General features: G+C 31.7%; 1 protein-coding gene across 2 annotated transcripts; it reads left to right on the forward strand.

Moving 5' to 3' along the window:
• Window positions 1-12,519: 12,519 nt before the first annotated feature.
• mTerf5 (mitochondrial transcription termination factor 5) lies at window positions 12,520-26,461 on the forward strand. 2 transcript variants are annotated; one of them, XM_076482856.1, is made up of 4 exons: window positions 12,520-12,654; window positions 15,568-16,120; window positions 16,967-17,309; window positions 25,334-26,461. In XM_076482856.1, exons 2-4 carry the CDS (start codon window positions 15,654-15,656, stop codon window positions 26,291-26,293), a joined length of 1,770 nt encoding a protein of 589 aa, XP_076338971.1. In that variant the 5' UTR covers window positions 12,520-12,654; window positions 15,568-15,653; the 3' UTR covers window positions 26,294-26,461. The 2 variants fall into 2 exon arrangements, with proteins under 2 accessions (XP_076338971.1, XP_076338972.1); XM_076482857.1 differs by having other exon boundaries at window positions 12,611-12,917.
• Window positions 26,462-27,163: the final 702 nt, after the last annotated feature.

Genomic DNA, 27,163 nt, shown 5'->3' on the forward strand with positions numbered 1-27,163 from the left:
ATAAAAAATTCTCATATAACAAAAAGAAAAAGAAAAAATACAAAACAAAGTACTTGCTCTACTTTAGTTCCATTAGAAGATAGATCCTATTTTTGACCCATTGTCCGATAGTTGGCTGCCACTGTTGTTAAACGATGCCAGGGACCTACGTGTATCCACCAGTTTGGCTTGCAAAAGACAGGCTTTCTTTTTATGTTCTAATGGATAGTGTGCTGTAGTTAGTCTTTCTCTCCTTTATATAAGGTCATGTTTCCTGTTCAATGGCCAACGGGTGGTCAACTCTTAGCAGTGCCTTTCCCGTGTAAAAATCTGCTGCAGTGTGTGTATGTGTGTGTGTGTGTGGAATGAGGTAGGCCATAATATCTATGGACAAAATAATCAGAATGCCACTGGGTTGTTTCACAATACCTCTTTTTTGGTTATGTCCCTAACTTTATTTTGGCTATGGTCTGGGGCTGTTAAAATTGAAATTCCCTCCCACACCGTTCAAGTGCTGAAAGCAGTCTTAAATCTACTTTAATCACCTAATTCAACATATTGTTAATCAGAAGCTATGTGTAATGTAATGAACCATTAAGTACCTTCCAGCACATTCAGATATCTATCTTCACATAATACTGAAAATTTATTCACCTGTTTAAAGTTCATTTAGAACCTTGGCAATCAGTCCTTCCTTCTAACAATAATTACTAAATAAAAAGAAACATTCTCTGAAAGATGCATTATTCTAAGCTTCACTACCCACTCAGCTTCAGTGCGGATAACATTCATAATGCTTCAAAAACCTCTGTACCGTAAACGTTTTATCAAGTAGATATCACCCATATCCATATCATGATTTATAATTATTGCAGCACCCAACCATAAACCTCGTCCCACAAACACATTAACAAACTCTTTGAACAATAAAAGAGTTCTTGTTTCTTTTATGAATCAAGATTGTCAACACACTTCAAGAAGAAAAGGTGCTCTGGAAGTTATGGATTAATTTGCTTTTGAGGCACATTGGCTATGAGACCAGGTATTCAGCTTGTGTAATTTCTGTCTCTGTTCCTACAATGATCACCATTCCAGCAGAGAACAAAATAAATATGTGTAATTTCAGTAGGTTTGGTAACTTAATGAAGAGTAACTGTATGCTGAATGAAAATAGGGCAACAAATTTTTCAAACCTATCATGCCGAATGTGCCTAAAGTTCCACTGAAACAACGTCTGTAATTATAGACTAACATTGGTACAGCATTCGCACACACATAGTTATTTCATCGTGTGTTTGTTTTCTAGACAAAACCCAAAACGTGTTGCACACACTGCAACAATTGATAACATGCTACTAATATTTGGAACAATTCATACATGCAGTCTACTGTTCTTGCCCAATCTGGTTTGCACCGAGCGAACATACTATAGAACTCCACTCCACCTGTTGTTCAAGTGAAAAATACTAAAACTTTTCACAGCAAGTCCAACCTTAAAATACTTATGTGAGAAGTAAAAACTGTTCAATATGTAGTATTGCGAAGATGAAGCATGAGTCATAACTTTATACTTATGTATAGTTTCTTTTTCCCATTTGATAGAACAAAATTTGTACTTAATGGCCAAAACAGTGGCCTTCTCAAGTGTGTCATTATATGGCTAGGCAAAGAAGGTCCAAGAATCTCCAGTGTCCACTAAAAACTTTTAAACCACGTGCTATTATCCACACGTACAATGTGATGAGGAATCAATGACTCTCGAAACCATCAACCAAACCATCAGGTGTACATTGATTGCTGCATTTGTATAAGCTGTTAGCCAGATCTAACACAAACTAAACTAATTTGAAACTAGCTAGAATAGCTACAGCAATGGCTGATTTTGACCTTGTTTCCGTGTGTTGCTGCTTGAGTCTGAATGGTCTGTCCTTGAAGAAGAAGGGTCCACCTTTCGAAAGCACTCGGGTTATAGAATTTCTATTTCATTTCTCTCCAGACTTCTTGAACCTACGTGTTTCTTTAACATCAGAAATGGTATTCATACCTGATAGTCTTGTGTTGAAACAGAATGTAAAATTTTTCATAATTAGTGTCCAGGTTAAACCCCAGTTGAAACAGAGGTTTTTCCTAACATGATCTTTGTGTCTTTGGGTGCCCCAAACAGTCAAATCCTTTGTTTATGTGCCAACATCTGCGATTCACTTGATGAACTGCGACAGCTTAAATAATCCAAACAGGATAAAAATAGGAACAAGAATAATAAAACGCCATACTTTTAAGTCAGCATAAAGTTCTATTACAGAAACCCATATGTCAGTAATAATTCCAAATAAACATCTTAAAGAGAAAGAAAGCTTCCAACAAGTCTCAGTACTATCTCACTGAATGAACATGATTACAATTCACGGAAGGAGAGCATTACACAGAAAACAGAGCCAAGCAAGTATATTCTTTACTGGAACAAGTGGTGGTCGCAGAATGTAACCCCTATCAAAGATGTGTGCGTGTGTATGTGTGTTGTTTATAGCAAAGTCACATCGGGTTATCTGGTGTGCTCACCGAGGGGAATCGAACCACTAATTTGCTGAAGTTACTTCACTAAAATCTTTCATTTAAGTATTTCAGGTTCTCCCCATCTTAACCATGATACTGCAAATAATCGTTTTGAATTAACATTGTTCTAGTTATTAAAAACTCATAAATCGTCTTCATCTGTAACTTGTTATAATACTTATAAACTGAACTTGTTTATGTACTGTAGCCTACGCTTCCTATGACCTTTGTTACATTGCGTTTGTAACATGATCTACTTTTTTTCTCATTCTGGATTAGTTGAAATCATGTTGGGATTCTAGAGTAATGAAACGAGTGTATTTCTGGACAAGAAATTGCTATAAAACTTTTTAGCTTATTGTTTTACATATGTAGAACGTATATAACTTCAGGTTTTCAATTTGGTCCATGTTCGTTCTCGGATTTAGTCTAATCTCCATGCGGCAATATCAAAATATTTTCATTTAGTATTTTTTACCACGTTTCAATCAACAAGTTGAAAACTAAAATCAAGAAAACATAATATCTCTGCCCCAAATGTATAGTTTTAACTTACTGATTCCTGTTTTAGCATAAGATTGTATTTTATAATATAGTATAGACATTTAATATTTTCATGTGTTATATATGCTTTCAATTATACAGCTGTTCAACATGAAAATTATGGGAAACTAAGACTAAAAATATGTATGATTCCCATTACAGTTGCTCTATTTATTTTAAGGGATTCAAAAATACTACTCGAAACTAGCATTGACTTTTCTATTCTTTATGCAGAGCTTTACTTAAATCGTTTGTCTTTTCTTTTCATAACTGATAAAAATAAACTTTGCTTTTTAACTTTTCCGTCTGTCTGCTTCTATTTTCCTTAATGGTTATCACGTTTTTAGCCAATAAAAATAAAGAACTTGATATTTTGATCCTACGTGACTTGGACATTGGTGCAGTTTGTTTGTTTGTTTTGAAATTAAGCACAAAGCTGTAGTTGGCTGTCTGTTCTCGTCTCATCTAGCGGAGCGAATCCTCAGACATATCCCTGTGCCATTGGGGGGCGGAAGGGGGCACTGTTGCAGTACACAAATGAAAATAATTGTGCTTATCAATCCAGTTAGACCTAAGATTAAACTGTGTTTAATTAGTTCACTCTTTGTTTTAAATGTTGTCAGTAATATTACTATGATTGAACTTGAAATTATCCATGAATTCGTATTTCAATCCATATAAACATGTGTTATTTTTCTTGAAAATTTTTTTACAAGGCTTCACAGGCTTCTGTACATAGTCACCCCCAAGGAAGACAGTCAGTCAAAACTACCCACTATTATTTATTTAGCTAGCCTTGTATGAGAAAATAAAAGATTTGACTTTAGTCTTTTATAGTCTTTGCTCATGAAATTATCCACAAGAATAGGTTTAGGTTTTTCGGATGTCTTAATAGCTTTTCTTCAGATTATTTAAGGCACATATTTCTTTCGAGTTTAATATACTATCGAAAGATGTAGTGTTTTTTAAACCATATGTTATTTTCTTAATTTTATATTTCAGAGCCGAAAGCGTTTTTGTTTGTTTGTTGTTGTTGTTTTTTCAATTTCTTGAGAAATTTGTAATATCACAGATTTCGGAAGCCAAAAATATGAACATTTTATAAATGATACATTTAATACTAAGATCAAATCTTTTGTCTCTACTTCTTGTGCGATGTTGATACTGCTCTCATTATGTGTAACATTTTTTCTTATTATTACATATATATTCACATTTTTACTTAGTTACAAATAGTTCTAGATTGGTTGGTTTTGTGTCTATTTTTAGACCTTTATAAGTTGTGGAATTCTCAACCTAAGAATTATAATGCGTCTAACTTCACTGTATTAGTGCGTTTGATTTGATTTGAAAATTAAGATTACTTAAGCAAAACAGTTGAATTTTTACGGATACATTATATTCAACTGGTCACAGAGATTCTAGATTCTTTGTTGTCCAGTATTAGTGGCTTCTTGTTATTAGTGATCATGAAAATTAATGTTCGATACAATCAGATTATAGTGGCATATATTGTTTCTGGATTTAATCAATTGTTTTCTTGTATTTCCTCTACTTTTGAGTGTGTGAGCGCGCATGCGTTTACACCTCTAATTTTAATATACGACTGTCATGTTATTTTTCTGTGGTAAAGAGTGAATATGTCGCTTTTACTTGTATAAAATTTTGGTTCCTATACTGTACTGTTTTATTGATATTTTATTCGAGTGTCTAACGTATCATCAAGTCAGGGTTTTCCGCCTTCCGTAGTAATACAACAGCATTTTTTTTTTGTTCGACTGTGCGTATGTTCGTTGTTAAGCACAAAGCTGCACAGTGGATTATCTGTATTGTGTCAACCACGAGTATTAAAATTCCGGTTTTTAACTATATGAGCCCTCAGATTTATAGCTGAGCCACTGACGGGCTATTGAACTTTGATTTAGTCAAACCCTGATCACATTTTCCCATCAATCTTTTTTTATTGTTTGTTTTTTTTTTTTTGGATTTCGCGCAAAGCTACACGAGGGCTGTTGCGCTAGCCGTCCCAAATTTAGCAGTGTAAAACTAAAGGGAAGGTAGCTAGTCTTCACCACCCACTGCCAACTCTTGAGCTGCTCTTTTACCAACGAATAGTTGGATTGACCATCACATTATAACACCCACACGGCTTAAAGAGCGAGCATGTTTTGTGTGACGGGGATTCGAACCTGCGACCTTCGGATTACGAGTCGAGCGCCTTTTTATTGTGATTAAAGCCTAATATACGGATACTTTACCTCTGACTGGGCAACCGGTCTGAAACTAGTTAGGTTTTCAGAGGTTTCTTGGAACATGGAGGTGAGAATATAGTAAACTATAAGATTGTGTTGTAACGGTTCTTTTCACAGATTCCGTAGCAAGAAGATTACAGTGTCCAGTCCAATCAAAAATAACACAAACATTTTATTTCTTCGATTATATGTTCTACAGATTAGTTTAACTAATAGTCTATCTTAACATTATAAAACATTGAAATGGTTAAACTGCTAATAAACACAATCACATAATTCTTCACTTCAGATTCAGTATCACTTTCTAACATATTCAAAAATCAACAATAATATGTTGTAATCTATCTCATGTTAATACTGCTGCAACTGGTTTTAAAATTTGGCGGAAAAAATTGCTCAAAGAATAAAATAAAAATTTTAATTAAAGACGTAGCTTACAACACTGCACCTCCTTGGATAGTAAAGTCCCTTGAACAGTTTATTACATAAAGAAAACAATGGTAAATATTTTATAATAAAGTAACTCTTCACAATTTATAACATCAATATTTATAAAAATGGAGATTAAAATGATTGATTTATTAATTACCTGCGTAAAACAAAGTAAAATCTAAATTTTGACGAATAAAACAAACAAAAGCTTTTTCTTAACTCATTTAGTGTTCCTAAAATGTCCAGTTATTAAATATTCTTGATTTTTTTTGGCTTATGAAACAAAGATAGCAAGACCTATTGTCTTTTATCACGATTAGTTATCTTGTCACTTACTAAGTTCTCTTCAGGAAGATGCCCAATGGTATCCACTGATAGTTCCATCCCTGATAATACTCCGACAGGATCTTGACAATAGCTCTCCAACAGATTACTTACTGTTAGTAAAGTTTTCTTTGAAGCTAATCAATTCGCCATTCTTCTACCAACAATTACCTCCAAAATATTTCAAGATGTTTAACCTTTGATGTTGATCACCTGTCTCGCTGTATTTTTTATGTTGAAATTTAAGTACATTGTTTTGTTATCACGTGCTTCCATCTTTCTTTTTTTACACAAGTTCGCCTCTCATGGTGTAATTGGTATATGTGTGTGTGTGTGTTGTTTTTTCTTACAGAAAAGCCACATAGAGCTATCTGCTGAGTCCGCTGAGGGGAATTAAACCCCTGATTTTTAGCGTTGTAAATCTGTATACTTACTGCTGTACCAACGGGAGACTAATTTGTATGCAGTGCATCGACCATGAATATGTTGCACATTTAGGTTTCCTCGTAAAGTCTTTTTCCAACATGCATTCTCCCTCAATATCAGTTACAAACTCAACAAGCCATGTTGTAAAACTTCTCACAGGGAGGGTAACTAACTTTCAAATTTTTGGACATTTGCAAACTTAAATCAAACTACTTTGTTAATACATTTCCAGAAGAAATTTCTCGGCTTTTGTTACCAGAATAGATTGAACAATAGCATTCATAAAATCAATGTGAATAATCACTTTGTGAGACTTTTTTACAAATTCATCTATCAAATCATGGCTTCTTTAAATAACTCATTAGTTATCTCAGTTGTGGCAGATGGATCATTTCCATCTTAAGAATATCATCTCTAATTATTGACAATGGTTGATTCACCATAGCCTCAGATGCAATTTCCATATTTTCTGTAAATCAGTTTGTCTTTCCTGTGGGAAAGTAATTTCTTTTTCTTAAATCTTTTGTCTGCAGTTCCTGACAATTATTACTTTTGGTTACAATCGAAACGCCTTTTCAGTGACTTACTTTCTTCATCCTGAGTAACAAATCTGTCTAATTAAAGAATTTTGCTGTATTTCCTGGCGATACGCCCTTTGAATTAGAGATTGAAATACCTTCTGTCAAGTACATTACTTCTTCCATTTTGAGTAAATAGTTATCTGACTAATAATTTGAGTTTTTCTGGATCTCTTTCAAAAATAATTTATGTTATGTACAATATTTTATCTGATAGTATCATAATTCCTGAATAGTTTCTTTAGTTGTTTATCTTCAACTTTAACTGAGTCAAATTCTATCTTTAACTGAAAAACTCTTTTAAGTAAAAATGTATGCCTACTTTGCTTTTGCCTAATATATCAGACTCTCATTCACTGTTAAAATTGTAAATATCTCATGTGTCAACAAATGTATGGCTTCTCATGAAGCATCTAGATAAGATAAATGATCTAGTCTTCGTATTTCATGAGTTTGGCTAAGGACTAGTTTCCTCCTAATATTTCTCCTAAATTTCGATTTATATAAATAATTCTAACGTAACTCTTAAAATATGTTTGATAAGGTAGTCAGTAATCACTAATGAAAATTTGGCGCGAATTTCAAAACAAACCAAACATATTTCTCATGGAATAAAATGATATAATTGATTAAGTTTGCAAATATAGGTGCGAGCAATTGTATTCTTGAAAAACCATCAGTGATATTCAGAAAGTCTAGTTCCTTTTCATTCCGTCCACAAAGTTTGTTTTTGTTTTCAGTTAACTAGATCCTAGGCTAATTGGTAAAATATTCTCGTTTCTCCAGTTTTGGAGAAATTAACGCAAAGGGCGGCGAAAGTGAGAAAGTAAATTATGATACTGGAGACTAAAATTATGTTAACGGGATATTATGGACTTAAATATATTTAATCTTCATCATATGAGCCAAAGGTTTGGGATGGGGTTAACTCGTAACGTGTCCACTTGTGACGATCACCCCTTTTCAGAGTAACAGGGATCATAAGATCGATGTGTTATTTTAACTCTGACGGGTGACCAGAATGCCTGAAAAAACCTACTTACACTGCTCTGGCACATATTACCTTGAATTTAATTTTAGTAATTTGAATTAGTTGTTGTTCCAAATACTCTGTTGTGTGAGTTTTCCTGCTTTTAGAAAGAACATCAAGGACTGCCTTCTTTGAAAAGTGGAAATATTACAGTTTAATTTACAGATAAGAGACTTTGATTATTTTCAAAATGTAAGTGTTTTTAATGCATCTTTTTGTTGATAACTACAAGAAATAACAGGGTATGAACTAAAGTTTTTCGGAACACAGAAAAACAGCTATAATGTAAGCTAGAAAGTTTGGATATAATAGCATGCACCCAGGACCATTTCATTCAATGGGCGAAAAAGGCAGTATCCCAGGGCCTACCACACGCTGAAACGAGAGAGAAGTATCATTCATTCATTTAACTTTAAAATAAACCGTTTTTTTTTTTTTCGTTTACTTCCTTGTTTTCTTACCACTAATACATTTAATCTATCAAATTGTATGGCATTTTCTTAAAAGCAGGAGGCAGTCGTCTATAGTTCGCCTTGGGCCCACCAGTGCCTTAATGCAAGCCTATATGCACCCGCGTTCTGCTTCAGAGATTAGGCGACCCTGTCACTGTTCCCAGAGAATGTAATACACTAGTTAATTAAGTTACTTGGTGAATAGACAGTAAAAGCTAGAATGTACAACTCTAAAATCTAGATTTCGATTCCCAAATCCAATTCAGTCTTTGTCAGGCATTTAGATTTACTATAAAAACAGGGAGCGCTTAGAGGTTTTCATATCTCTCTTGGTCCCACTCATAATTAAGGGTAATTAAGGTCACGTGAAAAATAAAGAAGAAATAGTAAAGAAAAGAACTTATATGAGATTACAATTGTCATATTAATTGCTTATCTAGTACTAGGGTGTACCTAGGGTAGAAGTAAGTCGCCTCAAGAAGTCCGGGAAAGGTATGGATATTGTAATGATGCATGAATAATACTTCTCGACTTGATTATTATTTCAAATTACAACGCGTTTTTCTTCTTCTCATTCTCAATTCAAATGGCACCTGAGAGATGGAGTGCCCTTTAGGGAGGGGAGAATCTGATTTTTATGCTTGGGCTTGGATAAAATAATCCAGTGTCTGAGAATTGGTTGTGGGGAAAGAAAGAGTGTCTAAAGAAAGTACTTTTTCATGGTTCAGGCACCAAAACAGATAACCTGGGCTGAGCTCTTGTAAAACTGTACTGTAGAAATGGGTCTCTGATGGAAAGATGTTTCTGTAATATTACAATAAAAATGTGAAAAAATAAAGTATTTAAATGCAATTAAAATAGATTGGTAGGGTGAAAATATTATGTCAAGCTGAGATATATATTCTGGCACACTTGTCGCCGGAATCATAATTGTTATTTGGATGAAGTAGTATGCAGATGGCTGTCATTGGAAAATTCCACAAACATCGCTAGGAAGTTCACGCCAGTGAGCAGGAGGCGACAGGAGAGGTTGTGTAGAGGTGATTTTTTTTTCATGGCTGTACTAGGTTATCCATTTGCCCTCGGTTAGAACTTCACTATTTTTTCCCACGTGTGCTAGTTGAGTGAAAACAGATTGACTGTTAATGAATATGAGTTTGTGTGGTAACCTGTACAGGATCTAGTTGGATGGTATGGTCACAGACTGCTGACGTTTTCCTGGTTGATGTTCGAGTGTGTTGGTTTTTCATAAACAGCCAACTGTCTTCAGTGATCTGTGTGTGCTTGATCTCGGTAGCGTCTGAGTGGTTGTTGATTTGTATGTTGACTGATGGTTGGAGGATGGTCCTGTGTTGAACTGCTTGTCTGTTGAATTGTTCAGCTCTGCTAGGAAATATAAAGCAATCATGTGAAAGGATGTGATCAGCAGTTTTCTTGAAGATAGTGCTTATCTTCAGGAAATTAGTTGTTTTTTCAATCTTTCTGGAGTGAATCCTGTGAACTGCTTTAATCTTGAATTGAGTGATGTCTGTAAATACTTGGCATATGTTATCAGTAGCGATAAAACAGAGAAAACTTTAATATTACTGTTAGATGGTTGGCATTTCACGAACAGACAAGAGTTCCACATTAAGGTCATCATTTCAAAGAGATTGGACCAAAATATCACCCTTACATTGTAGTTTTTTCTTGGAGGCGTCATCGGCAATGTTTGGTTTATTCTGCAGAATAAATTTCAAACATCTATCATAGAGAGAAATAATTCGATATCCTATTGATAAACGTTGGTGAAACCGATAGATTGGATGGTGGTTCGGTACAGGACGAAATAACATTCATTCATTGGTGTGGGAAGCAGGCCTAGGTCATTTCGGGAATGATAGCATTTCGTTAAAAACTGCGGAAGAAAGTGTTCGATTCTCTGTGTTGGACAGAGTTATTATAATATATTGTGCAACTCTGAGTTAAAACAAATCCAAAAAAAGTATATACCGGAAAACACTACTTAAATACAACCACCTATGGTACCTGAGTTCGTGTGCCATGTTTGGTTCAATAGTTTATAAATGGATATCTGAAATTCGTTTCAAACATATCGCTCCCCCCACGGAGAATGGCTATGGACATAAAATACAATACTATATTCGTGTTTAACGATTTTGTAAACATACTTCTAAACATTGATAATACTTGGATGATGTTATGGAAAAGTTTAGACCCACACTTTAGTAAGATTCATGTATTTTTTGGTTGATACAAAATATACACAATGCGTTATTGACGTTATGCTAACAACAAAATGTTTAATGCTATTAGACCTCAGGCTTATTGCTGGGACACTGAGAAGTTGGAAGCGCCATATAAATAAAAACAACCCTCGGTTCACACTAAAGTAGTATACGGGTACTTCTGTTTTCTTCCCACAAGAACATTCTGGGTATATGATCTATAGACCCCACCTGTTGGTTTTGTGCTACTCCCAACTACAATCGAAAAGAAACGTTGACCTTGGTCCTTCCTGCTTTTTGCTCGCTTGAAACACTCCGTGAGGAAAGTATGAAAATCATTATATATGCTCAAAATCTCTTTATCTCTCTCCTTTTCTTTTTCTCAGCATAAGTCTAAATCCTTTTCATAGATGGGGATGAAGAGAAAGGGTTTTCTGAACATCCCTGGTTGCGGCTAATTCTAAACCCTTAGTTTGGATTTCAGCATTTTAAATCAAAATATTACTATCATGATCTGACTAATGCCACAAGACACTTGATTCTACTTGTTCCAAAACTATGAGAAAAGTTCGAGGTCAAAAAATGAAATTTTCAAAGAGACAGCATAAGTCAATATAGTGATTATATTAGTTCCATATAAAACTAATCATCTTTTTATAGTACATGTGTTGTAATATAGACCCATACATCAAGTAAAATAGTTTTGTTAAAAATTGGTTAGCAAAAATTGCGAATTTTAAAAATATGATAACAAGCACAAGAAATATACCTAGTATTCTGGATATTGTGTAATTTGGAAGTCTAACTTCAAGACTTACAGAACTTTATTTTAATTGAGGTGTTAATACCCTTTTCTTCTTCTTTTTAATTTCACGCAAAGCTACACGAGGGCTATTTGCGCTAGCTGTCCCTACTTTAGCACTGTAAGGCTAGAGGGAAGGCAGCTAGTCATCACCACCCACCACCAAATCTTTGGCTATTTTTTAGCCACGAATAGTGGGATTTACCGTCATATTATAACGCCCCCACGGCTGAAATGGTGCGCATGTTTGGTGCGACGGGGAATCGAACCCGCGACCCTCAGACTACTAGTTTAACGCCTTTAACTCACCTGGCCATGCCGGGCCAAAAGATCATTTTTACCCCGGGGGAAATCGAACGCCGGTCTTTCGCTTGACAGGCGGGGATACTTATCACTATACGACCAAGCACTATATCCATACCAGCCGTATTGAGAATACATTTTTACTTCAAGTGGGTTTCTCGTCATCACGAGGTCCAGTTCAATCTGCACTTTGATATTGACTAAGTTTATTTGTCATATCTGCTATTGTGCAGCTATATAATTTGAGTAATTGAATAGTGGACAATGGTACTTCTCCTCACTTCGCCAAGCCAGTATATAGGTTTTCTCATAGTGACAACAAATAATGCTCAAACCAACAGTACGTTTGAAGCACAACAAAAATTAAAATATTAGTAAAGTTTCCATCAAAAAATAAGTACCGTATTTCTCGATGTATAAGATGCACTTTTTTTAAAAAAAAAGTTGTCTCAAAATCTCCCTTCGTCCTTTTCACCAAAGGTAAAAAATTTTATGCCTTCATGTTTTCAGTGAATTCAGTGATGCAAAAGAGGATTTTGAAAGTTTTCATAATGAATGAACAATGTTTTGATGTAAATGTATGAAACAACCATATTTTATTTTATTGTGCACACTACTTTTGAAGTATTCTACAGAATAATAAAAGATTATACTGATGTTAAATGAATAAACAAATAATAACCGTGAAAAATAGTTTTCCTCCTGAAGATGGCCTTGAAAGTGGGGATGCGTCTTATACACCGAAAAATACGGTAATATTGGGGAAATATGAAACGTGAGCGAAGAAAAAACTTTAGTCTAAAGACTCGAACTTTTAAATGGTTTTCTGGAATTTATTATATCTACAGTGTGTTTAAGCTTAATAGATATATTCATAATATTTAGTTTTTGTATTTCTGTTAGACGTTGTATCTTGAAATTTACAGTCCAATTGGATCTGGAACAAATTTATTCACAAAATGCTCTGATGGAATTTAACTAAATTTTCCGTTGTGCTGCGTGATATTATGTTGAGGTAGACTTCTCTGTTACTATTATTTATTTTTATATTATTATAATTACTATTAGTAATAAGATTAAATATTTTACCTTTTACTTGCCTTTCAAAGTAAATTACTTTAATTTCTGAATTTAAAATAAAAATTCTAACCCTCCGCACTAAAGTAGAGAAAAACAGTAATACTATAAGTAATATGTAATTCAGCCTTTAAAATTAAAATAACGTTTTGGATTTTCATTTGATTTTAGTGGTGAATCTAGATATATTACTTGTAAGTGATATTAAATTATTATTCATTAATTTATAAACTACAACGTAAGAAAAATTTATGCAAGCTACAACTCTTCTAATATCTAGTTATGCAAGCATAGAATTGTGGTGTTTAGTAAAACCAATTGTATCTTTTAAAAGCTCGGAAGTAAATGGTTGCCATTCCCTTTCCAGCTTCGTAAATTAGCAGAACAAAATCTTAAAAGGGAAAATGACAGACTGTTAGAAGTCTAATGGGCTTAATGAATGAAAGTCACCATCCAACAAAGCATTCTCCTATTTTATTCCTACTATAGCCTTTAAACGTTTTTCACTAGTTTAGTAGGATTTGCAAATAATTCAACTTGTTGCACATTCTGAATTCTACCATATATTGAAGCAAACGTTTTACAAGTTTATATTTAACCAGAAAATTTGATTCTTGTATAAAAAGTCTGCATCTAGATGCTTTTTTTTAAAGCTTAAATCTGTTATATGTACGTGTGCAAAATGACTGGCTGAAACATTCATAATTTTAAACATTTGAATCATTTTCCAATTGTTTCTTTGCATTCCAAAGAAAACAATTTTAAAGAAAATTTCAAGAATATTTAAACATACATGTAGCTTGGCAATATTAATCAGTACATTTGATGATCTTAATAAGCCTACATGGGAAAACAAACCCTGTATGTATGTGTATATAATGGTGTCAGAAACTCTAAATTGTGAACATTTATATATTGTATATTAGGATAATAAACTGAAATAAATGTTAACTGATCAGATAAATTTTAATGACTACTGACACTGTAGCTGTTTCCATAGGCCAATGCATGCTAATGTGTGAATTTTTAGTTTCTGTCTTAGTTATGATTTTCTTTATCATTTCTGCATACTTCATTATACTGTTTGGTTCAGTTATATATTTATTTGCTTAAACATTCTCTCACCTGCTTCTTGGTGAACATTAAATGTTAAAGTCACTTTTATAACAATGATAATATAAGATTCCTCTTTGTTGTGGATGTTCATGACTATGTAATACTTTTAGTAGTTTTATGACATAATCTTTTGGTCTGAAAAGATGATAAAACCTTACTATTTGGAATTAGACTGATGAAGATGAGAGAAAGGTATTAGTCAATATTTGAGAGTTTTAAAATTGTGCTATGTAAAATGTTTGATTGTTAAAATAATTAATACAGATACTTCCCTGATTATTATTTGTGAATTAATGTTATTTTATTACAGAAGGTTGATTTTTTTTCATAGTTCATTAATATTCTTATTATTTTGAGTTTTTTTATCTTAACAGCATGGTGGCTTTTTTCAAAGGTTTTTATTTTTGTTTGTATTTGAAAATTAAGGTATTTCCTTACAAAGTCCTAGAATGGAACTACTTAATTACATGTAGAAATTTTGTGAAACTTAGGTTTAATAAATCTCCTGTTTTTTTGTTTGTTTGTTTTTTTGCACCTTGTATAAATAATGCTATTTAATAGGGTGTTACAAAATTTCAGCATACTTACCGTAAGAATGGCTCAATTTTATTTTATAAAAATCTAAAAATCAGATTTCTGACCAAAACTACTACTGTCTCTTACCAATTTTAATGGCTGGAAGAATGACCTCAGTAGGCTTATTGTCATTTGTCACCAGTCACTTTTTTCTTAACATGAAGAAAATATTCATTCAATTTTATCTTATTAATTATACATCTACTGGTGGGATAGCTCTGAATTTACCAACTTACAGTGCTAAAATCTGAGGTTCAATTCCTTGCAATGGAAGCAGTAGATATCTCATTGTAATTTTGCTCTAAAAACAATTAACACTATTAATGTAATGTAATTTCAGTAATGTCTTCAAGAATTATCCAGAATATATTTCTAAGCTGTGTCACATCCTCAATCTCTTGTATTAATAACAAGAAAGTGATACTTCAGACAATATGAAAATCATGCTCTGTTGGTAGTTATTAATAGTCATGTTCTGACAATTCACCATGTTATTACTACTACAAGCTAGTGATTATTGCATTTACTAAAGGTTATGGCAAGAAATAAGAGCACTCATATGCATGTAATTTTATATCAAAGATTTTTATTGTCATATGTACAGACCAGAGACATTGTAAAAGCATACTGTTGTTATTCTACTGGTAATGTATTAAAGAAATTAAAAAAATAACTAAATTACATTCATTATTAATATATTTTTTTTTTTTGTCTGTTTAATATTCATAGAGTATTCTGGTTTTGGTGTTCGCTGATTTTAGAAATTATTCTTTACTTTTTAAAATATCCTCACTTTTAAGCATTTTCTTTCTTAGTTTTAATATTAGTCAATTGTGCACAAACTATAGTATGTGCAATGCATGCATTTTCTTACAAGTTGTTTTTTTCTTCCACAGATCTTTACACTGCCATGGTGTTCTACTGGTATTAATTACAAAATAAAATACACATATGCACTACTGTCTAATTTCCAGTTGGTAAAATGTATTTACTGCTAAGCAAATGTAATGTTAATTTATTGACAACTTCTCTTTTGAGATGTCGTCTGTGGTACTCCCAAGTTAGGGAACCATGTCATTTTCTTGCAGTGCTAAAAAGTGAAATTAATTTGGTAAATATTTCTTCCCTCAGATCATTTTGCTCAAAATTTAGGGACCTCAACATTTCCAAACTTGAATATGCAGTTCTAATTAAATCACAGTATTTGGCAAAACAGCTTGGCTGTACTCGTAGCACTGCAGCTACTCTTTTGAAGGTTAATGAATCACTTCTAACCATGACACCGACACAAATTTCAAAATCAGTAATGGTTATTAAAAATATATTTACAATTGAAGACATCTTAAATCACCCCAAAATTTTAAGCATTAATCCTGGATTTATGGAACAACGACATCAGATTCTAAAGGAAGTAGGATTTACCAATATAACACCTGGAAAAATAGTCCAGTAAGTTCAACAGATTTTGAAGGTTTGTCTTATTAACACAACATTATCCATATACTTGTTTAATTTATATACGTAGATATAGTTTTAAGTAGTTATAAACATACATCCATTAACCCATATTTTGTTGCTTCTAAGATTCTAGTAAGTAGTGTGGGTGACTCATTTGAAACTTTTGTATGCAAGGTGGTTTTGAAAAGCAACATATTTGCATGATGTTGTGCATATTGAAAATGTAGCTCTGAATTTCCATTTGATATGCTGTTTCCAGAAAAACTTTTCATACATTTAAAATGTTTAATTTCTTAAAGCCTCAGTAAATATTCAAGTGCATAGAAAATTACTCAGTAATAGTAGTATGAATTTACTGTAGGTTAAATAGTGTGACATATTTAGATAGTGCTTGGGCATTATATTGTACAAGAAAAACAGTTATGGTTTTGTAGTTGTACATATAACACTTAATGTACTGAAAAAGAAGAAATTTAAATATGCTTATTGTAACTTGTATGCAAATATGTATTCCAGTAAATAAGAACTAACTATACATTGTAATTGTAGTACAATATTTGCCCTATGTTATGAGAGACAATAATAATATAAACAACATATATGTAGATCTTAAATCTGGTTTGGATGCTTATAAGATTCTCTAAAAATTTGCAGTCTTTAGTTTTTTTCAGAAATTTATATATGTAATATAGCTTATTGGTTAGGACAAATAAAGTTCAGTATGGAATATGATATGCAAGAGTTTTTTTTTTCATAATGAAAGAACTACTGAACTGAAACTGTAGTATTGCCACCTCAGTATATGTAATACATTTTTTATGTATCTTTTATTTTTAGGTTTTCAAAGTTAATGGCAAAATCCCCTCATCAGTTAAAAAAGAATGAGCTACTTCCTGCTTTGTGTGATCCATTGAAAAACATGTTATCTTACCTAGATTGTCCTTTGGAGATTACCTCTCAAATCAAAGCTAAACACCCAACTCATTTATCTCTCACAGCTAGTGTGTTGCGACTCAAGAAAACTATACTCCTGGAATTTCTGGCTTGGAGATTGGAATGTAGTATAGAAAATGTGTTGCAGATGATTGACAAGTATCCTAGTATTGGCAACCGCAGTTTGTATTTTTTGAAGCAAACCCTGCATATTTTAACAAATGATTACAGATTTCCTTTGTCAAAAGTAAGTATGTTTATTTCTGATTAAAATATATATGTGTGTATATATTACTAATTATGTACAAAAATTTTTTCTTTCACATTGAAATGTATTAAAGGTTTCTGTTTTACTAAATTGGCATAATTTACTGCATCTGCTATCCAGTGGCTGAAATTTTAAATTAATAAATCTACAAAAGTTATTAATAGAAAATAATGCAAAATAACATAAAAAAACATACATTATTATGCAAGTATTTTTAAACATTTAAGATTTATCTTGCCATTTAAACATTGTACTATGATCTAGTTAATGATGCTACTAATAAAGTAATCAGTTACTAGTACTTCCAAACAACTATATGGAAAATATTTGTAGAGAAAATTGAAGCTGCTAGAAAATTGCACAGTAACTGGAGGTATGAAAATATTGAAATACAATATAAGTATATTCTGAGATTAAGACTATATAATTTGACCTGATTATTTTTATGAATGCCTTAGATAGGAGCAAGTGAATTCTTGAGTTAAAGTAAAAACATTTCTGTTAACACATCTTTCATGTAAGGTTTGTAGGTCTAATATGGCATCCTTACTTATTTCTTCCTAAACCAGAGACAAATTCATGTTCACATATGAGATAATCCTATAAATAAAATCAGCATTCTACTGTGGTTGTTGATATGTTACAACTCACTTATACCTTGAAACAAGTTGATAATTAGATTTGTCTCAGAGCTTCTCCTCCATTGTACAGATACCTACTGTATAAAAATGAAATAAAATACCAAGCCCTCCATCTGTCATGTCAATATCATGGTTATTGTGGTACCAGTCAACATGCAACTTCAATAAAATGATGGTGCTTTCTGCCACAAGAATATATTTTTGAAACTCTTCCAGCATTAACATTGGACAATGTTAGCTATATGTACATGATGGACAATGTACAACTTTGAACATATAATTAGAGAATAGGTTGGTAGAGATTGTGGTAAGTATTAAAATCAAATCAAGTATATGTGTGTCCCATGATTGGTATTGCTGGCACACTAAAATCATAGTCATTGGCTGAAATGTTCTGTTAAATTTGCTTGGTTTTAAAGGAAACACATTGATGCAACATCACCAAATCTTGTCTAATCGGAGGCCTCAGCTACAACTTTAGTGACACACATTTCACCTGCAGCACATTTTCAATTTTGAAAATGCCCAAATTAAAGAGTGCTTCTTCAGCTCAACAGTATAACAAGGCCAAAACCACAAAGCCAGCTCAAAAGATACTAAAATTCATAATAATTAAGAAGAACATTTGAACATAAAAATACACAGTCAAAATGCTAATCCACCAGTACTTAAAGGGGATGATGAAATGTACATAAAATACGTTGTTTTTGTGAAATACTGGAAATAGGGTAGTCATTTTCTGTACTACGTCGTTACTAGGTTATAATTAAATTTTAGAAAATACATTCATAAAGCATTTATTCATATAATTTCAAATGAAAATTTTTATTTCTTGTTACGTAGAGAGCATTCAACTTGTATATGATATTACTGTGCTCTTGCTTATTACTTGAAAGTAAGGTATGTTAAAACTTAGACGAAATTAGTGAAATACATGCATTTATTTATATGGTGCTTTAAATGTAAAATTATGAATTTGCTAAAAGTTGACTTTTAAAGAAATGTAATTGTTGATACTGATAAGTTAAAGATACAGGGTGTACATATTCAAGTACTTGATTGGCTTACTTCAGTTATTCAGTTGCTTTTCTTTGATATTGTAAATACATCTGCCATTTTAAGTATTCAATTTGCATTAAATAGATTTTTCATTGTTTTTTACTTTTTAATTAAATGTATATACTATTGTTATTTGTGAATATTCAGTAAGTTGCAGAATAAGTATTTTTTTATTATATTTTAAAAAATTCCTTTCAAAAGGCATAATTATAGATTATATACCTCTTAATAAACAAAAGGCTTCTGCCTTTCTGTCAGTTTGATCACATATATTAGAGCTGATGGTTTTGGTTTCATCTGTATCTGGGTGACAGTGTAAAATCTTCTTTCTTGTAGTATATGTACTATAGGTTTTTGGTATCTGTTCAGATGAAACTGATATACCTGTATCAAACAACAGTATTGAGTAATATACCTTTAGCTTTAATTGGATACAGGTAATTGTATAAAAATGCGTCATTCACTTGTTGTATTAAATTGAGATTAAAATGGAACACATGTAAAGAAGGGTGGACAAAATTAAAACATGGTAGTCTATGGATATATATAATTTTTTTAATTGCTAACACAATACTGTACAGCCAGTCTCTAGAAAGGAATATAGTGATATTTACACTTATGATCTGGATGTAACATTTTTGATTCACCAACATTAAAAGTGTCGTGTTGTAAGTACCTGTGTCTGGAAACAAAATTTCTATCCTGTACAACAGAAAAAAGAAATGAATGTATTAGAACATTTCATTATTTTAATGTTACCCATCATAGAATTTCTGTCTTTGTTATAATTATCCTTTGTGTCCAGTAGATAGGCTGGTCAACTAAAATGTTCTGCACAGAAAATTTATATGCATTCTTGTAATTATTTTCATTGTGTGGTATTGTATTGATCATAAATTGTACTTTTGACATAGCAACATCAGTTTTAGTATTTATAACATATGAATGTACCATTGGAAAGATATATTTTTGGAAATAACATGATGTAAGTAATCTAAATGTGTTTTTTTTTTAATTGTGATTTACTTAAACAATATGCCAGTTAATTGTTTGGAGGTTTTTCACAAGAAGATGCCTTTATAAACACATTTCAACTGTCTGTTTATCATATTAAATTCTCTAGATTCAATCCCAGCCTACTTTTTTTCTGAAAATAGTTATTTTCACACAAAGTTTACACACTTTTATCTTTCTAAAAAAAAAAATATTTATGTTCAAGGCTTATGGCATGCAAAAAATATTTTTACATATAGCAGCACTGAACAAGAATATCTATTTATGAGAAATGCATACAGATATAAGAAATACGTTATCAGTACAGAAGAATTAAACTTTGAGATACTTGATCAAAACCACAGAAACAGACCTAGTGGAGCATGTATCATTTATGAAACTGATGAACAAGGTTTGTTTGCTTGTATGCATTTATCATCAAGTTGATATTGAAGGTTTGGATATAAATTACTACCAATTTTGAGATGAACAATAGCTGTTCATGCCAAACAGATATTTTATGGTTGAAAAACACATTTTTATCTAATTTCATAGTAACCACCATTGTACTTAGGGAAGTTTATATATGCACGTGTTGAATTCCAAACAGCCTATCATGCAGGAAAAAATATTTCAAAAGCTAAATTAGCAGTTTCAGTTACAAGACATAACTGTGTGAAAGTTAGAAACCAAGTGAAACATTCACATAGATACAATTGTTTTCAAGAGTTAAATAGGTATAATCATTTAATTTTGTGGGATCCAAAATCTCCCAAAGTGTAGTATCAAAGATTTTTAACAGAAAAGAAAGAAGTGCATTAACATCACTATGCAAACTTTAAACTCATGCTTGTAATCAATAACTCTGTAATTTCTTTTGAGAGAACAGAAATGTTTAGAATATTGCTGGAATCAATTTTAAGTGCAATACTCAATTTTTGATCCTTTAAAAAGAGAAGCGTTATTAAAGTTTTTGAGGTGTGCTTGTAATCCACTAAAGAGTTTCTGACATAATTAAATTATTATATATGACTATACTCTAGAAGGTGAAATATATTTTATTTGGTTTTCTCAAAGTTTTGCCTCATCAGTGAACCAAGTTACCCTACTTTAGCAAAACTAGTAAGTTGTTTTCCTTCACAGGAGATGATAAAAATTGCTATGGTGACTATAGGTCTATTAGTCACGCATATTTCAAATATATTGAAAGTCTGATATGAAATGCTTTGCAAAGTCATTTAACAAAGTTTAAAGTTTTGTTAGATAGTCAACACGTTTCATTGGGTGTAAGGTCTTGTTTTAATAATCTCTTGACATTTTTTAAACACATTATGGTGTATGTAGATGAGTAGAGATTTGGATTTTATGTAACAAGATTTTCAGAAAGCATTATTTGACAAGGTGCTAGTTATATATTAAAAAAAAACTTCATAAAAATTATCTCTGTGGCTTTGAGGGACAAGTTGGCTCAGGTAATGGAAAATTGGGTAGATGAAAAAAAGCAGAAGGCTTTTATAAATGGTCCTAAATCAAACTAGATTAATTTCAAAAGTGGAACATCTCAGGGCTCAGAGTTATGACCTTCTCTGATGATTTACATCAGTTCTGTAAATGAAGGAATGGTCAAATGATATCAAAGTCTTAGCTGTTGCTAGCTATGAGGAGGACAATGCTACTGCTCTGTATAATAATTTAGATTGTTTGGTGAATTTAGGAAACAAGAGCAAATGACTTTTTATTATAGTAAATGAAAGGTGAATCATTTGTATAATTGTAATGGGTATAACCTTAAAAGTGTTATTGATGAAAAAGATGTGTGTTCTGGTTGATCAGTCTCTTATGCCATCCAAGATGTATACTGTTGGTAGTGGTATAGCAAATAAAATTTTAAGTTTATGTAAATAAATATTTACTAAATTTACCAGATAAGTTGTTTAAAGAATTGGCTTGAAAACCACTTGATATGACAGGGACTATTTTCAGTGAAATTTTTGTGCATAGAGCTAATAATTAAACAATTATAATGTAATAAAGACTGGTTGCATTGATTTTTCAGAACCTATCCTGATACCAGAAAAATACAGAAGGTTGAGGATATTATATTAAATTGAGTTTGAATATGTGAATTAACAAGTCTCATGACAACTAAAACCAATGTAAAGTAGCTATGGAACCACATGTATCAGAACTATATTCTGGTATAATTTGACACTTCATAAGTAGTGTGATGCAACTGAAAATTGCTCACTGTGAGAAAAAGTGTGTAGCAGCTTTTGCTCAGGTTATAGAGGTATGTTCAGTTGGAAATTTAAGAGTTTCCAAAATGGGTATATCCCTTCTACTAAATGGCATTTGCAAATAAGGAACATGAATCAGCTTGGAGCTCAAGGATTTAGAAAAAAAAAAATTGCAACAAGTTGTACTTTGGTAATGTTAAGTATAGTGTTGCATTTGGTAATAGATGGGAATCCACAAACACAAATTTCTGTGACGGAAATAGTAAACAAACACAAGAATAATTTTTGCCTCAAAACTAAACATTATTCATTCATACAAAATTGCTTTCATGACATTTCCAATAAATTGTCATGTACCTGAACATGCTTGAAAATTGATTGGGTATTCATGCCATTCCAAATAAAGACATACCAGTTAAGTCACTAAATACAGAGCTGGTGGATTTTTTTGTGATTGGACCATTAAAATTAATACTAGAGAACCATCATCCTCATATATATTATGGAAAGTAAGCAAGGACAAGTGATATGATTTGAACATGTCAGCCTAATGTTAACAGATCAATATAACATGTTCAACAATTGCACAATGTGGCTATAACCATACGAGGCAATTAGCTTTAAACTAAATATTATATATGTTTAGTCAAGCCACCAATTAATAAAAATGTATCAAAGAGATTGATGTGATGGTACATTTAATTCATCTCATGATCATCTGTTAACCTTTTCTTCATTGATGAATATCAAAAAGACTGGATCTTTAAAATTCCTTCTAGTCTTGCCCATACATTCATGTAGTTGAAGTGATTACTAACAGAAGGAAATATAAAAATCATGGACATTTATTGAAACCTGCTGAACTAGGTTTTTTAGGTTAAAATGTTTTAGTTGTTCTTACGTTATTTGTTTTTACTTATCAGTTCATTGTAATTGTGCTTCATTTTAAGAACCTGATTGTTGTAGGGATTAATGTTTATGATTGTTCTCTTAGTTTCCCACTCTCTTCTCTTCTTGTAAATGGCTTTTTGATGAGTCTTGAATTGCTTGACTTTTAAAATTCTTTCACCAAAATTACCTGGGATGCAATATGACTACTATTTCTTGTGTTTGCTGTGGCCATCCTCTGCTTTACAAGTTAATACATTATAGAATGTTGTACATATTTATACAGCCAATTAGTGTGAATTTGGCTTACAACTCAACCATTTGTAATTGTCACTCTGGAATTTAGTTTCTTTAAAAAATGTAGAATTTTAGAAAAATACATTATTACTTTCTATGCATTAATACTTCCAGTTAACCTAAATGTTATTTGTAAATGGTAGAAATGACATGAACTTGTTTTGTTAAAAGAAAAGGACTAGAAATTGATAAGTTAAAGTTTGTTAAAAAGATATTTAATCCATGTGGATGACAACTTCTAGCTTGTAATTATAATACAATAATAGATATAAATTGCCTTTATCAACATTTCCCTATTTCATGACTTGCAGGTTTTTTAGCTTAAACTCTGATGTAGTGAATTTTTGGATGCCTTTGCTTTCTCCATTTTCTGTATTTCAGCTAAATTTATTATTATACATTCAGTGTTATTGGTTAAGAAGGTTTTGACTTCAGTATTCCAGAATGCCATAGTGGTAATACAGGTGAATTATTTAAAATTTTACTTCCATTTATTTGCTGTTGTGCCCTGCTAGGGCAGTGGTAAGTCTATAGATTTACAATGCTAAAATCAAGGGTTCGAATTCCATTGGTGGACACAGTAGATAGCCTGATGTGGCTTTGTTATAAGTAAGACACAAGCATATATATTATTTGCTGTCATTAATATAGTTTTTCCATTGTATTTCAGTTATGCATAATAGAGCTCACATTTTCATAATATGTTTGTGAAGCAACTTACTACATTGACATGTAAAAGACAAAAATTAAACTTTAATGTAGTAGTTTGTTTCATATGTTTTAACTGTTTTTGTTGAAGTGATGTTTACATAATAAAATTTCCATGAAGTAGATTATTGTATTGATATATGAATTGTGGAAATTAAAGCTTAAGGTGCATGTAACCTGTAATGCTTATGTTTTCTGAAAGGTTTGAATAGTAGAGCACAATTATTTGATTTTTTGTAACTTTAATATATGGGCATAAGCTGTTTAACTATTAAATTACTTGAAATGTAATACTTATTTCTTATAGAAAAAAACAATAAGAATAAACATTTATTATGCTAATTACTCTTTTTACACTGTACATTCTACAGTATTTAAAACACTAAAAATAAACTGAATATCTATGTTTGACATGACCTTTCTACCTATTTCAGATTGAATGATTTTTTGGTGATGTTTCACATTCCTCTGTTTTTAAAAAAGTATCTCGTGAGAATCTATATTTATATGTATTGTGCAGGTACATATACTTGTGCAGAAGCTTTACACAGTTGTTCATACTCAGGTACATATACTTGTGCAGAAGCTTTACACAGTTGTTCATACTCATACTTGCATTTTTCTTTTAAATTTAAAATGTTTTTATGAACGTTTAGTTAAATGTGTACACCATATGCAAGTCCTCTTGAGTATCTGTGCACATCTAGGCACTTAATTTTGATTGGAAAGGAATAATTAATAATTATTTGTACTTGAAAATTACAATAATGCACAATGTAAAAAGGAAATATTTAAAAGTTTTAGAATAACAGACCTTCAAAGTACTCTTATTAACTAATGCTTATCCTGAAGCATCCTTTCTCTTCTGCATTTTTAAACATAAGGTTCTTAAACTGTAGTTTTACATTGTATTGGCTACATGAAATGATATTTCTCAGAAATATGTTTAGAAACAATTATTGTAGTTGTCATATTAAAAAGCATGTGGTTTTTATATGTAAAAACTTGAATTGTTAAAATCTTCAGAAATTCCTGTATTTAATCATATCAGAAATATAAATATTGAAAGATAAACTAATTTAAATAGATAAATTTAAACAGAATTGATCTTAGATTTGAAAAAGCTTGGGTGAGTTGTTTTAATAATGTGTTTTGTAAGATACCATTTTGTTTTTTACAGATAAGAGGCAATAGCTTTGTTTTAATCTGCCATCCAACAAACCTCTTACAAATATTGGAGAGAATTCCACAACTTGGTGGCAAAGATGTCAGGGAAGTGTGCTTGAAATGCCCTCGTATCTTGTCTGTAAATGTAGAGAACTTAAAAGAAACCAGTGACCTTCTTTATGAGTATGGCATTAATAACTCTCAGATTCATAAATGTGCTAATATCTTTACACTTAGTCCAAAAACTGTAAAACACAGATTGGAGGAACTAAATCGAGTTGCTGAGTTCCAAGTCATGAAATCCTACGAGAGAATTTTATTCCTTGTTTATTACCAAAATAAAGCTAAACAAAGACTGCAAATGCTGAACTCCCTTGGATTTGTGTCTGTATCTTTGGACATGCTCAGTTGCTCTGCAACTAACTTTAAGAAGTTCATGTACTTTGGTGAAGATCGGTGCTTAGGAAAAGAGAGTATAACTTACCTTGCTAACCAACTGAATAAAACTGATGTTGAGATAAAACAAAAACTTCAGGTTCATCCAAATATGTATCGTATCTCTCTACTTAATGCTAAAAAAGTTGTTCAGTTTTTGCTTAATCAGGGTTTTACTAGAGAACAAATTTGGAAAGGAATACCAATTGTTCTTTACAATATCTCTGTTGTAGAGGAACATCTCAAAAACTTGCCTGATCAAGAAGAAGTGCAGCCTTTTATTGGTTGGAAAACTAATCCTAATGTTATTCATCTTCTGTTATATTACATTGAGAGAAACACAAGATTTACTGGAGAAGGTGTCTACCAAGGGACAATGGAGCCAAGGCATGGAACAAAAAGAGAGAGGAAGTTAAAACTACCATCAGGTGATATCAAATATGGATACTACCCTACAGAAGGTAGTTTAACATTGTGTGATTTTTTGAATGAAGAGTGTAGTAAAAAGCATTTAGATGATGAAATGTTAAAGGACTGAATGTAATTTCTTTTTTCACAATAAATGAATTGTTTGTAAATACAAATTTAGTTTTTTATAATTGCTATGAAACTTTTAACTCTGTTTCATAACAACCATCTAATATCTGTACATTGAATGTGTAGAGTGAAAAATATTTTAATAAAGCTGAATTTAAGTAGATTTAAATTTCTGTGTAGCATGTACCAATGAAACTGTTTATAAATGTATGTACATATATTATACATTGTGTACATACATACAGCACACATATTTAATATTTTGTTTCATCACAAATTGTTTTCATATAATAAAGATGTGACAGATATTAGTTTTGATCAGTTTTTCATAGGTCTGACTCTTGATGTAATCAGATTGGATAGTAAATATGGCTATAACATATTTAAAATGCATTGCAGACATGAGCTGCAACTTTGTTATATTGTAATATTAAACTATTATATCAATTATTTGAAAATTTAATAAGGATGTATGTACTGGTGTAAAATTCTTTGTAAGTGGTCACTGAAATCCTTTCAAAAGAATGCAGCACATAGTTGTTTGCATTGTGCTTGCTGTTGGCATCCCTGCCACAATTGTGATTATTTCTAGAGCACAGTAGTAATACAACTGATGCTAATGATGTTATGTTTAGGTAGGTAAAGACTACTTGTATTATGACTATTAAGATTCCCATTATTTAATATCAGCAAAAATGCTGCTATGTTTAGAGGCTATTAGAAAGCAGCAGTGGGCTGGATGATGCAATACCTATTGTGTGTTGTTCACATGCGAATAGTATCATAACTGTGTAACATTGGAAATACACTGATGGATATGCTGTGTCGTTCATTGCAAAATTAATATTTGTTCCATCTCTCTCAGATGCCA

The sequence above is a fragment of the Tachypleus tridentatus genome, chromosome 13, assembly GCF_004210375.1.
Source record: "Tachypleus tridentatus isolate NWPU-2018 chromosome 13, ASM421037v1, whole genome shotgun sequence".
NCBI lineage: Eukaryota > Metazoa > Arthropoda > Merostomata > Xiphosura > Limulidae > Tachypleus > Tachypleus tridentatus.

Excerpts from the sequence above, each read along its gene's own strand:
- mTerf5 (XM_076482856.1), top strand. The coding sequence starts at position 15,654 with ATGTATTTACTGCTAAGCAAATGTAATGTTAATTTATTGACAACTTCT. Across the intron at positions 16,121-16,966 it reads ACACCTGGAAAAATAGTCCA|GTTTTCAAAGTTAATGGCAA; the intron begins GTAAGTTCAACA and ends TTTTATTTTTAG. Across the intron at positions 17,310-25,333 it reads ACAGATTTCCTTTGTCAAAA|ATAAGAGGCAATAGCTTTGT; the intron begins GTAAGTATGTTT and ends TGTTTTTTACAG.